This window comes from Buceros rhinoceros, unplaced genomic scaffold (assembly GCF_000710305.1).
Source record: "Buceros rhinoceros silvestris isolate BGI_N320 unplaced genomic scaffold, ASM71030v1 scaffold12995, whole genome shotgun sequence".
Classification (NCBI taxonomy): Eukaryota; Metazoa; Chordata; class Aves; order Bucerotiformes; family Bucerotidae; genus Buceros; species Buceros rhinoceros.
In genome coordinates this window covers 68,885-82,124 of record NW_010413544.1, presented here as the reverse complement: position 1 = coordinate 82,124, position 13,240 = coordinate 68,885, and the positions used below count along the sequence as shown (strand labels likewise).

General features: G+C 41.3%; 1 protein-coding gene across 1 annotated transcript in view; it reads left to right on the top strand.

The window, feature by feature from the left end:
- The window catches only part of TRPC7 (transient receptor potential cation channel, subfamily C, member 7), a gene marked incomplete at its 5' end in the record, with an annotated part of 29,708 nt that extends 17,302 nt beyond the window's left edge, over nt 1–12,406 (top strand). The window contains 5 exons of the mRNA XM_010136788.1: nt 2,349–2,544; nt 5,253–5,474; nt 6,916–6,996; nt 11,433–11,508; nt 12,264–12,406. Coding sequence (XP_010135090.1) covers nt 2,349–2,544; nt 5,253–5,474; nt 6,916–6,996; nt 11,433–11,508; nt 12,264–12,406 — 718 coding nt within the window. The remainder of the gene's footprint in view (nt 1–2,348; nt 2,545–5,252; nt 5,475–6,915; nt 6,997–11,432; nt 11,509–12,263) is intronic.
- Nucleotides 12,407–13,240: the final 834 nt, after the last annotated feature.

Sequence of the window (13,240 nt, the reverse complement as noted above, 5' to 3'; positions counted from 1 at the left end):
AAAAAAAAAAAAAAAAAAAAGAACAAATTCCAACTGATGTTCCCTGTGACCTGTGCCAATCTCGTGCAATTTGGCAGCAATTTATAAAGGTGCAGAAAAGAGCCATCCAGCTAGTTTTGGAGGGTAGGGATGGACTAGTACAAGGTCTCCTTAAAAATATTTACTCTGTGAGAGGAAGACCTGAATTGGCCACGGGGCTATGCACAGTTTGGGGTGCTACACCTCTCACAGGACCTTACCAGTCCCACCACACAGGCATTGTTCCTTCACCTGACCCTGGAAATAGGAAACTATGGCCATTTGTGCTGGAGCTGATGTCGTGGCCCTTGCCTGCCTTCTCTGCAGTGCTCAGGGGCGTCAGGGCTGCTCACAGTCCTTAATTAACTGTTGAAGGAGAATCTGACACCAGAACAAAGGCTAATGCTTAAGCTACAGAGAAGGAACAGCGTTGATGTGTTATATTAAAATCTGTCGGCAGGATGGAAAACCAAGGGAATGATTCCAAATTAAAAAAGGAAGGTTAATAGCAGGGTGCAGCTGGGATCAAGGCTGGGGTCATGGGTTTTATTAGTTTAATAAGTGTCCTAGGCGGTGGGTTTCAAAGCCAGAGATTATTGGTGTTATATGTGTTCTTTAACTGGGAAGTGCCTTTATAGGATAAGCACCAGCCAGATTGCTGCCATAAAAGCGAGAAGTTAATGCCAGCTCCCCTTTGCTGCCGATGAGGACAGGAGACAAGAGCAGAGTGTTGCAGGAGAGGAAAAGTCCAGCAAGTGGAAAAGTGACGGCACTTGTTTGCAGCACAGTCACAGCTCATCCCACAGGTGTATCTTTGCGTGGTGTCCCAGCCTCACGCAGAGCTGCGAGGGGGAGTGAACGTGGTGTGGGTGACCCTCAGTCTCATGGAGACTGAAGACAAAGCCACGTTTTAAACGAATCTGTGCCACACCTATTTGAAACACCACCCAGGGTGACTCCCTGCGAGTCAACGTAGCACTAGCAGAGAGTGATACCTAAATATTTACTGCAGTCTTACTACTAGTTGTAAATGGAATATGGAATGCCATAGGTTATGATGGGAGATTAATACCAGTTTGTTGTGGTGGAAAGAAATTGCTCAGTGCTCTGCATTAGCCTTTCGAAGGCTTGAAATTAATTGATCTTGCTTTTATGCATAGTGTTATTGATACTGGAGCTGATATAAAGCTTATTGTTCCTTAGGATATGCCGTAGTTTGTGTCTCGAATCTGTTTTTATGAACAGATTTAGCAGGATTAGGCTTCCACCCTGGTAAAAATCTTCTCATCAAAATAATTTGTAAATGACATTGTTTTCTTAGAAGACATTTACCCCCTGGCAGGCGGAGGAAGACAGGAAGTAATTAACTGTTTACATGATAAGGATTGTTCAGTAAAGGCAAAATTGTTTCTGAATTAAAAATTAAGCAAACTGCTTCCAAAATGTGACAGTGTCCCTCTTTCTTCTTCCTTCCTTCCTTCCTTCTCAGCTGTGGCTGCTCCTCTTCTGTCATATGGCTTTGACTCCTCTGCAACAGATTCTCCTTTAGACCTGTCAGTCTGGCCATGTCCTTTTCAGCCCCACTTCTCTTTGTCGTGGCTTATTCCCCTTCTTTTTCTCTGTCTTTCAACCTATTTCTTTTCCTCTGATTCCCTTCTACTTTCAAGCAAGTGCAATAATCAAATCAAAATGCCTTTCTGTAATTTCTTCTACACTCCTTGATTTCAAATTTTTGCTATAAATGCTTGGCATTTGACTTGTTTGCAGTCCCAAAGCAGCATGGGAAGAAAATCAGACTCCAGCTAATTATATTTGGTCTGTGTCCCCATTATATTAATGCCACTAATCAGAACTTTTCCTGTCTCTCCTCCTGGGTGAGAAGTAATGCTTCTCTTCTGCCCTAGAACCCATGTATAAGGAGGCTGAACCAGATTCCTTCTTCCCTTTCCCCGATAGTCTCTGCCTGTCTTCTCTGGATGAGAAAAGGGTGAGTGAGTAGAAGTACAAAGCCTTGCACAAAGACTTTCAGACTGCAAGTTGCCCACAAAATGTTCCTTAATATGGACAGAAAATCCAAGCAAGAAATAATGCACCTGAGAACAGATGAAGCAAATAAGGGGACTCCATAACTTTATAAGATTAACCAGAAAATCATATTTCTTTCTCAAATCAGGAAATATGATTTGCCACATCCCTGGGTGATGGATAATGGCTTACAGTGACTGTCATGGCTTCATGTTTATATTGGTGGATTGCCACTGTTGTTATTAGCATTTAGCCTGGCTAACCTGGTGTCAACTCTATAAAGTAATTGTTTGCTTTATTTTTAGGGTAGAAGAAAGTTTTAAAACCTTATTCTGGTCAATATTTGGCTTATCTGAAGTGATATCCGTGGTGCTGAAGTATGATCATAAATTCATTGAGAATATTGGATATGTACTCTATGGAGTATATAACGTGACTATGGTGGTGGTGCTGCTTAATATGCTAATAGCCATGATCAACAACTCCTATCAGGAAATTGAGGTAAGATAAGAAATAAGATTACAAACTCAATGTACTTAATGATCACTAATAATTATGATGTTAAAAAAAACAAGGAAGCAGGAGCTATTCTGTATGTAAGATCAGAGTGCTGCTGAAACACAGACCTTGCACTTCATAAGAGCTGAGGCTGCGCCTGTCCTCCCCAAGTTAGGACTGAATTAATAATTAACAATGAATCATTTCTGGAACAACTTCAGCTTCCTTGTTTTTAATGACTATCTGTGAGTGAACCAAATCTCCTTTACATGGATTTAATGGAATCAGTTTGTGATGTTTTTTAAGCCCTGTATCGATCCTGGTAATTTATCTGTGTAGGTTACCTTAGCCTTATTGTTTGCCTGTGATAGAGTGAGTAATATTTCATCTGGCTTTTCACCCTATTCTCTGTTGGTTAAACATCCAAGCCCATCTAGGTCAGAAGCTCATGTACACATATTTTAAAAAATCCATATTTTCCAAATACCAGGCATGCAACCTTGATACAGATTTTTCTGTATGACATTGAGGAATGTCTGGATCTGCAAAACATTACTGCATGGACACACACACAAAGCAACTTTTAAAGGCTATGAACACAGTCCTTGAGGAATATCAATATGTATCTGCAGAAAAGGCGTTTGCAGGGTTTCCCAGACTTGTTCAGTACTGTTGCTACCAGCAGACTGGATTTGCTAAATGCTTTGGACATAAACAACTCCCCACTAATGTAAACAAAGGCAGAAAAAAAAATATTTGCAAATGTTAATGCTGAGTCACCTCTCTTTTCTGATTTGTTAAATGTCAAGTTTCTGTAGTTGGGTTTGTATCAATTATTTGTTCTAATCTCCCCTGAGAAGCTGACACTGCCAAAGGCCAAAGCTGAAATTATTTTCTCTCTGTACTCGCTGGTTCATGCATGTACTGTAGCGCAAATATAACTCTGTCGTGAGTATGCTGGCACTATGTCTGAATGTCAGAGAGACCTTACTTATGTTCTCTGTCCCAGAAGCTTTCCTGTGTGCAGAAGGCAGAGTCATTTCCCTAGAGGTTTCCAACCACTTAAGATCAAGCATCTTCCTGAACCCTCTTCTACTGAAACAAGATTTACTTCTGAAGGGGTCTCAACCTCTTGCTGCATTTTCTGTTTTATTGTAGTAGGTAAAGATGCTCTTGAAAGTTTCCAAAGAAAAATCCTCAGTAAAAAACACCCTTCAATCTAAGAACTGGGAAAAGCTGGTAAACCTCATCCTAGTTCCTCTCAATCCTCAGTAGGGGTGAAATTAAAGACAGAGTCATCCTACTGACTCCAGAGAAAGTCCCTTTTGCCAAAGTGTTTATCTCACAGCAGCAACGTCAGTAACGACACACGATGGTCATTACTTAGGAATTAAATTCCATTAAAGTCAGTGGGGACATGTTTAACTGTTAGCTGGAGTGACAAGACCGTAATCTCATGCTTTCCACTGAACATCTCGCTTCAGCTTCTTCTTTTGTTCTTTTATGCCCCAAGTATTAGTGTTTCCTGCCAACTTTGGTTTTTTGGAAAGAAAAAATGCTTTTGCCAGCCAGAAACTGAAACTCCTCCCATCAGTGGTTTCTTAATTGTTCAACGGAAAAGCATTAAACCTGTTCACAAGTGATTTCTACTGTAATTCAGACTAAGGCTTCTGTGAGGTGTGATCCCAAACAACAAGATCAAAAGGCAGAAGTGAGTGTTGCTCCATCAGTGAAGCTACATTGCTGTAACTGTGACAGAATTAATCTCAGTCGTGTTATGCCAGGTTTTGGCTGTGTTGCAGAGGTACAGGGTAATCAGAGGTTATTAATTTCAGCAGAACACAGATGTACATGAGTGCAGGGTGTTGGCACTCATTTTTATTGTTGCTATTTTTATTGATGCTGCTGGCCTCTACATAAGCCACAATAAAAACAGCTGTAGAGCAGCTGTATCTCATCCTTCCTTTTGCCTGATAAATGGTCCTGATTCATGGCCTTGACCATCCTCCTACACAAATGCCAAGCAGATCCATAAAGTACGTGCTAACCTTACCCTTGTACTTACAAGTCACCCCAAACCACTTTGTTAGTTTGTAAGGGAGATTCGCAGGCACTGAGTGATGGACTTTCTATCAACTTCATCCACCAAGGAAGAGAATTAAGATGTATTGATCTGGGGATACACGATGGAGAACACAAACAGAATCCGTGAGGAAATCAGCTCAGAAGATCAGAAGAGATCAGCAACCTGGCCTCTTGTGTGGGGGATTCCAGGCCAATACGGTGACAACAGTTAGCTTGAATTCAGCATTGCGGTTCATCAGGGAGTCTCACCATTGTTGCGCACATAAGAGTTTCTCCTGCTTTCCATTACTCTGCATGTGTTCTTTTATCAGCATAGTGCAAGCATCAGGTATTTACTGAAAGCCAACCCCTTTGATATCCAAGGAAATGGGAGATTGCCCTATACTCGGAGGACTTGTACTCTCTGTTTATCCATTGTTTTGTTCAAATTTTCCTTATTTTCAGATTATCACAGAGAAGCCCACAAAGACACGTTGTGTGCAGGGGCCTTGGTTTGGCAAACAGAAACCTGATTCTAGTTAAATCTTGTCTCTATATTTGTCCTTCTCATAGCTAAATTCCTTCCTACTTTCTAATTACGCATTTGGGTGTTGTTTTTTTCTTCTTTTTTCTCTTCCCTTCCCAAGGAGGATGCAGATGTGGAGTGGAAGTTTGCACGTGCCAAGCTCTGGCTATCCTACTTTGATGAGGGAAGGACTTTACCTGCTCCTTTTAATCTAGTGCCAAGCCCTAAATCATTTTATTATCTCATACTGAGAATAAAAATGTGCCTCATAAAACTCTGCAAATCTAAGGCCAAAAACTGTGAAAATGATCTTGAGATGGGGATGCTGAATTCCAAACAACGGGTATGTTGTATCTTCACTTTTGAACTTCTTTGTAGAAAGGATTCACATCAGGAACCTTGTGGAGAGGGGTGCATGGGTAGATCAGGCACAGCACAGCCTTTTACTTTGCCTCATCATTGCACCTAGAGCGTCCTTCCAGACTTGTGGCTTCATTGTACTGGGCACTGTCTGGACATCAGGAAAAAAAAAGCGACTTTTACAAAAGCAGGCACTTTTTATAAGGGAGTTTCCCAAGGCCAAATAAACAAGGTCAAAGATGAAGGGCAGAAGCAGGGGCCCAAACCAGATCCCAGCTTGCTGACTCCTCCTCTACCCAGCAGGCTTTTATGCCTTTTCAAAAGAGCTACCTTCCTTTAAGTGATATCCAAATTAATTTTACCGTTATTACAACATTTACTGCCACTCCGGATTTGGCAGCCCCCAAGCCATGAGAGTGAAAGTGGCGGGCTTGCCCTTTTCGTGGAACTCATGCAAAATTCACAGTTTCCACGGCTTTGACATAAGCAAATAAGCATATTGGTCATTTGTTCCATGCCTGTTGATGTCAAGTCATCTTCAAAACAGTCTCTGGAAGACTATGGCGCACCTGAGGAGTTAGAAATACAGCTGGATTTAAAAAAAAACACTAATAACACAACAAAAAATCACCTGTTTCTCAGGATCTCTGGTCTAGTCTGGGAAGAAAACCCCTCATCTGGGTCTTTCCCTGTACATATACTTGCATTTAGGTTCAGAGGCCTCTGATATGTGTTGGCTCCTTTGGGTCTGTGACATGAATTAATACCTTTGAAGAAGTGGGGTTTTTTCCATTAGCACTTGAACCAAAATGTTCAGAGGTGGATAACAGATTCAAAGAAACCTGTTGCATAGATTGTGTGTGGTCCTCAAGAAAAGTCTCCTTGGAAGATCTAGAGTACAAAATCAGTAGCTGTGGTTTCCTCTGATAAAAAATATTGCTCTATCTAAGAAAACCTATTTTTGTTGAACTAAAAGAGTATCAAATGGTAGCAGTACCATTTGTGTTTTAAAAGGACCAGTGAAAATCAATTTAGTTTCAGAATTATTCGTACCACTTTGATTTGTTCTATTTAAACACAAGTATTTATTGTAATTCCTTTCTTAGATTGTGTTCTGAATTGGTAATCACCAATCTATTTCAGATTAACATATTTTGCGCCTCTTAACACCTTCTCTAAAACTTGTCTGAGAATACTGGTGTTATCTAGCCAATTTAGACTTTTTTTTTTTCAGTAATTTGTTGGGTTTGACCCTTTTGAGTCTTTTGAAGTTTACTTTTTTAGACCTGAATGTTCTGGCTTTTATTCTACTCGTACAATGAACCATTTTCTCCTGTTTTTATAGATCTCTGTTTAGTTTCGGGCTGTCTAGGTATGAGAAACAATCATTGATTTAATTATATCATGATGTTTTATCATTTCAGAAAGCTCGTTTTCACTCTAGCTCTCGAAATTCAGAGAATTATTCTGTGAAGAATGCTTATAACAAGCCCACAAGATATCAGGTAATCTTAGCATGAAAGCTAGAGCCAGGGGGGAGATCTGTCATTGAACAGCTCTTACCTGCAAGGGACATATTTGCTTTCTTCCAGTCAGTGCCATCCTGTGACATGCCAGGCTGTGACTGGGCTGGGGCACTTCAGAGACAAACGCAGCCTGTCAGCCATGCAAATACACATGGTGTTAGCGTTTGTCATGCTAATTAATTCCACTCAAGGGTATTTAATTTACTACCAGAAATAGCATTCAAGCTTTAATCCTCCCGTCTTGCATTGACAGCATCTCATTTGTCATGACACAGCATCATCCCCCCAGCCTTTGCATCAACATTCGCATGTGCTTTCCCTGGCAGTGACTTGTCCTACCAAGCTACACCTGCAATGTGGTACCGTTCGAAAGGAACTTGTGGCTGTAGCAGTGGCACAGGCTAGCCCAGCCATCGCAGGAGCTGTCACAACTGTCTGTCTCTGCTGGAGTGTTCATGCCAGCAGATGTATTGTTTCTTGTGTAAACGTGTAGTAGGGTAACATGTGAGCACAATGTGCCCCACAGAACTTTTTCCTTATTTTTTTAACGTAAAGTGAAAAAGGATGTGAGAGCAAGTGATATGTCTGAAGGAACCAACAGTAAAGAGAGTTCAGGAAAATAATAGTTAAGTTGGATAAAATGTGCAATGGCCATTCTAGAAGTGGTTTTTCTTGTGTTGAAATATCCAGCAGAATGGGCTCCTAGGCTGTACAGCAGACCAATAATAAATTCCTACTGGTTTTAGAAGCTGTTCAGGCTTTTGTGCCAGGATAGGAGGAGTGTCTAAAAATCTAAGTTAGAAATGGGATACATTCATTCTGGCAGCTGGAGTTAGTTGGCTTGATACCATCAGAGACAAAGGGAAGAGATGACTGTCTCCCACTCAAAGTGGCATGTCAGCATTTCTGACATTATCCCATCCATTCAAACCCGCAGGTAACAGAAAGTTGTGTCAGCCTCTGCTGGACTTGTTCTCTTCCTATAGCTATTATTTCTGAATGAGACAACCTTACGTTTGTGGAAAATTAGACCCTTATTTCCAAGGCTGAAAAAGCCAAAGATGGCTGTGAAAAATAGATAGAAAAGATAACTACCTGTTATTTTGCTTTAATAATGCTCCTGCGAGGTTTGGCTTCAAGAAGAAGCCGGTTTGGAAGTAATAGTCCAAATGACATAAGGAGAGTGTAATCTTCGTTATCTAAATATAAAGAAGAACAAACAGTTTGATGATCTGGCCAGCAAGCTTTCGTCTACAACTGGGAAAACCTTTGAAGCAGTGGCTTCTTGCTGAACTCTTTTCTTTAGTGGTATTTATGAAGTGATGTAGCTGCAGTCTGTGGACTTGGACTGTGTACAGACAGTGCTCTTGAGGGATACAAAAGATACAGGTCTAAACTTGTGATAATTTGAAAAGTAGGAAGGACAAGTCAACACACCGCTGCCATGATCTGGGAATAAAGTAGTCCCAGGCAAAATTATACCTTTATCAAACATGCTTGAGCTGAGACTTTAAGATGGAGCATTGCTAAGATGCTGTGCTCAGATCACAAGTTTTTCCCACTTTCAGCAGTCTGTCATGCTAGCAATGTCTTCATCTACAAAAATGAAGACAAGATTTGTCAGAATAAAAATAGAAGGGATAGTTTGTTCTTTTAAAGGTTCAAAACTATTTCTTTGCTGTTTGGAGAGTCAAAGTTCCTTTGCTCTCTTCACTCTCGAGCTCTTCTATTGCCTAACTGATAACTACTCATTTGAGATCACCAGGTTTGAGGTCTAATGCCGCAGTGAGTAGTTGTCCACTCTGATCACTGCTCACTTGTGTCTGATTTTGACCAGCGGCATGAAGGTGCAAAGCATTTCCTCTCGTTAGTGCTGCCCTGGGACCTCCCACAGTCAACCAAAGGACATCTGCAGTGTCCATAAACACAGTACCAAGAAACCTGTGAATTCAACAGCAGTGTTGAGGTCCGTAACAATGAGATCTTCAATGGTGCGCATAAGTGAAGTTCAGAATATAACACTACAAGTAGTGAAGTGGGAAGACATCATGGCTTCCACATTAAAGCCGAGGAGCTGAGGACCAGCAGGAGTTATCAGACCCAAAATGCCTACAGCTGAACTAGAAATTGAGCCCCGAATCTCACGAGTCCAATTTCAGTGCCTTGGCCACAAATCTGTCCTTTTCTTCTCATTTCCCTCTGTGCTAGATGGTACAGAATGTTCAGATTGATGGCGGCAAATGCAGAGCTTGAAGGCTGTGCCAATAGATGCATAAAAAAGATGGAATTCCGTGCAGAGTTATAATTTGCAAATGCCTGACCTGTTCCTAGAGGTCTGTTCTCTTAAGACCATTTTAAGACCAACACTCGGTAGCTGAGTGTTGCATGGTATAAAAGATCTTTAAGACCTGAAGAATTTCAATTAACTTCTAGAGAATTGGGGAGAACTAACTTTTAGAGAATGGGTACTTTGTAGAAATTAGACGTATTTGAACTGTTTAAAGTTCAGTATTCAGTACCAAGAGGCTGTCTCTAAGTTTTGTTCAGCATTTCTCTGCAGTAACCATGATTATTTTGCCAAGAGGCTTTTTCACTCGTAGCTAAAAGAAGCAGAACTGGGGAGGAGGGGAGAAACAAGGCTTAGAAGCCACAGTGCAATACTGAGGCAAAAATTAATTACTTTCCTAACACCATCTAAGTGGCTAAGTAGACTCTTGTTAAAAAGGGGTCACATTTTTTCTATTTCATTTCTGTGGGTGATCTGACGACAATGTGTATTTGATAGACTAGGCAGCGGTAAGCTTGTGATGTCTATCTCACACAGTGGTTAATATTGAGTAGCACTGGGGTAGCGTCCACTGAAAACACAAGCTGTGTGGGAACTGGAGTAAATAGAAGTTATGTTACCATGTTTGTCCAGGCAATAAGAGCATTCACTGTGTGCTGATTCCTTGCTTTAGTCTAAATTTCCTGTCATCTGTTCTGAAAACAAACAAACAAACATTCTTTTTGGATCCAGGATTTCCCTACTTTCCCCAAACATTACTTCATTTATGTTTTCTCAGGTGTCAACCCTACTTCCCTCTGGATTCTACTACCTTGGCCATCTTCAACACACCGTACGTGCGCTGTGCCTCATCTCTGTTGCCTTATTGACTCACCCGGTTAGCCAGATGCCTCTTTGAGACAAGGACAGTCTTAGACAGCCCATATTCCATGACTGCACGACATACACAAATGACTGGATCCTTCCTCGATGTTCGCATGCCTTTTGCACTGCTATAACCCGTAGCTGGCTACTAAGAAAAAAAAGCAGGTGTACTGATTTCTTCATTCATGTTTCCCACTTTTTGTGGTGTTTTTTCAGTGATGTTCAAAGCAGAGACAGATGATTGCTCTATGAGAAAGTGCACCCATGCTGGGAGAGGCTTTTCCCTTAACAGTGGCCATCTGGTCAATGGAAGATATTTGTGTGCCTGTTCTTGGATGCTCACTGAGCTGGGCTCTGTTTGCAGAGGATGCACCTAAGTCATTGTCTCTGGCAGAACAATCCTTTTTTTTTTTAGCATAGTTGAAATTTTTTCCCCGTTGTTGAGCGTCTTTTCTGCAGCGAAGATCTGGCAATGGCGCAGGCATTCAGCTGTAACCCACTGCGTAGCCCAAGACTGCCAAAGCTACTTGTCTTCTAGATAAATGGATCTTACACATTTTTGGAACAATATCACATTGCAAGCTCATACCCATGGCCATCTTCTACTACTTCCATACACGCTGTTCCTTACTAACCATCATCTCCCATTTTATAAGTCTACATGGCTCTGTTTTTGCCCTGTGCATGTCCCTTAAAATCCATCATTCCCCTGAGAATCTTCTCTCACTTAAGCTAAGTTCTCCACTTCTGTTCAAATCCTCTTTTCTCTGTCCTTCACTGAATTTATTTTCTCTCCTAAAACCCCAATTGCAAGGCAAACAGAGTCTTTCCGTTAACCTCAGGTCAGGCGTTTAGTTCACCACTATGGGTGAGTTTGCTAACATCATTAATTAACAACTAATACCTTCCAGTAAAGTATTTTTTACTGATACATTAAACAGCAGTGTGCTAAAGGAAGGCTCTGGATCCCAGTTCTTAGCGTGCTATTGGGTCATCTGTGTTTTCTTTCTGTCTGTGGGACATACTCTACAATTACGTGCATCCCAAGGTGCCTCGTATGTGGGTTCCTTATGGAATGGCTGTCAATCCAGCGTAGTACAAAGTTCATAATGTAAAGTATAAAATAAAAGGGAATTCAATGGAATGCATCCTCTGAAGCCAGGTTTTATCTCTGGTGAAATTGGGTGTTTGAATTGCTCATAATAAGTCTAGAATTAAGACAACATGGACAAGCTCGCATTAAGTATCGCTATTCTCTTTTCAGAAAATAATGAAACGCCTAATTAAGCGCTACGTACTGAAGGCTCAGGTGGACCGAGAAAATGATGAAGTCAATGAAGGCAAGTGGATTTTTATAATAGACAGAGACTAGAGTTTGTCATGTTACTGCTACTGATATGGCCAGTAAGAGGGTTGAGGTTGGCAGACTCTCTGCAAAGGCAAAGAGCATGCTCATGCTTGCACTAAGGTGAGCAGTGGTGACCCTCAGCCACCTTCATGCTCATGAAATTCCTGGTCCTTAATTTTCTTTTTGTGTTAGCAGAACACGTATTTCCTAAGATCTTTACATAGTTCTGCTCTACCCCATAGCTCTATCTCTCCTTGCTTTACAACACCTAGGGTATCGCCAACACCCAGCCCCATCTTGGTATCTAAGTAAAGCAAATTTTGACTGTAGTGCCCACCCTTACCCCAAGGATGGTTTTTTGAACTGGATAAGAATTTGTATTGCCATGGTGTCATGTAGGATTTGTAGGCAAAGGGAAAAGAACCTCCTTCTAGCACCTCTAAACTGCTACCCTCCTGAAAATGCCCTGTGTAGGTGGAGAGCAGTACGTGGAGAGAGAATAGAGTTGAAAAAAAAGATGAACTTTCTGTACATGCTTGCTATTGCTGTCAGTACCTCTACTGCAAGTACAGGTTATTTCATAAGTACAAATATTTATTAAGTACATAAATTTTCAGGGACATCATGTGGAGCTCCACATGCATTCATGATCAAGCACACTGAAATTAATGCTCTCTCAGGGCTTAAAACCACTGGGATTACTTGTTTGGTTCAATACTGCTAACAAGAACATTTTTCTCCTTTTAGGAGAACTTAAAGAGATTAAGCAAGACATTTCTAGTCTCCGCTATGAACTCTTAGAGGAAAAGTCACAAGCTACTGGTGAGCTGGCAAGACTAATACAGCAGCTGAGCGACAAATTTGGGAAGAACTTAAATAAGGACATTTGATGTGGAACACAGAGAAAGGCAACTGGTTTTCTAAACATTATTCAGTCTCAACCAGCATCTTAGGAGGGCAAAAACCACGTAAAAGATGGGTACCACACACTCAACTTTTGCTGACGAGCAAGTATTGGTAGGAGCACTTTGCATTACTCCTGTGCTTGGTGAGTTACCAGTTAAATCTTTTATGATACAGAAGTGACATACCGGTAAAAATATAGGCCCTTTGACATCAGAAGTAGATGCACCATAGGGAAGGCACCTCTAAAGGCAAAAAAGCCAGATCTTCACCCATCTGACTCTAGGGAAGACAACGCAGCAATGCTGAGACTGTACTGATCAGAGTTGGGTGAGTCTGAAGAAAAAATGTGCCAAGCATATTCCTTGAAAAGTTTTAAAAATTCCTGTCTTCGGGTGTGTACACTCCTTTTGTGTTTACATGGGCATCTGTGAAGAGAAGTTTGAACAGCACCGTGGTTAATGAAAAGCAAATGAGGAGTCATCTGCTGAAATGACCAAGGCAACGGGTGGCAGGTGGAGGTCATCTACTTTTGAGACTGGAGGACAACACTGGAAAAGATGAATCAAGCTTGTTGGGTAAAAGCATCCTTTCACCCCTCTCTAGAACTTGGTAGAAGGATTCCCAGCCAAAACCTCCTCTCTGCCTTTTCCAGCTCTATTACCCAGTCCACTAATGGAAATGGTCTCATTGTACACACCCAGCCTCTCTTTTATCCTTAGATGATCCCAGCTTCAACAACAGTGTTCTGAAATAGTCATGATGTGCACCTCACTCCCCAGGAATACCCAGAAAGTATTGGGCTACTAATGAGTCCGGTT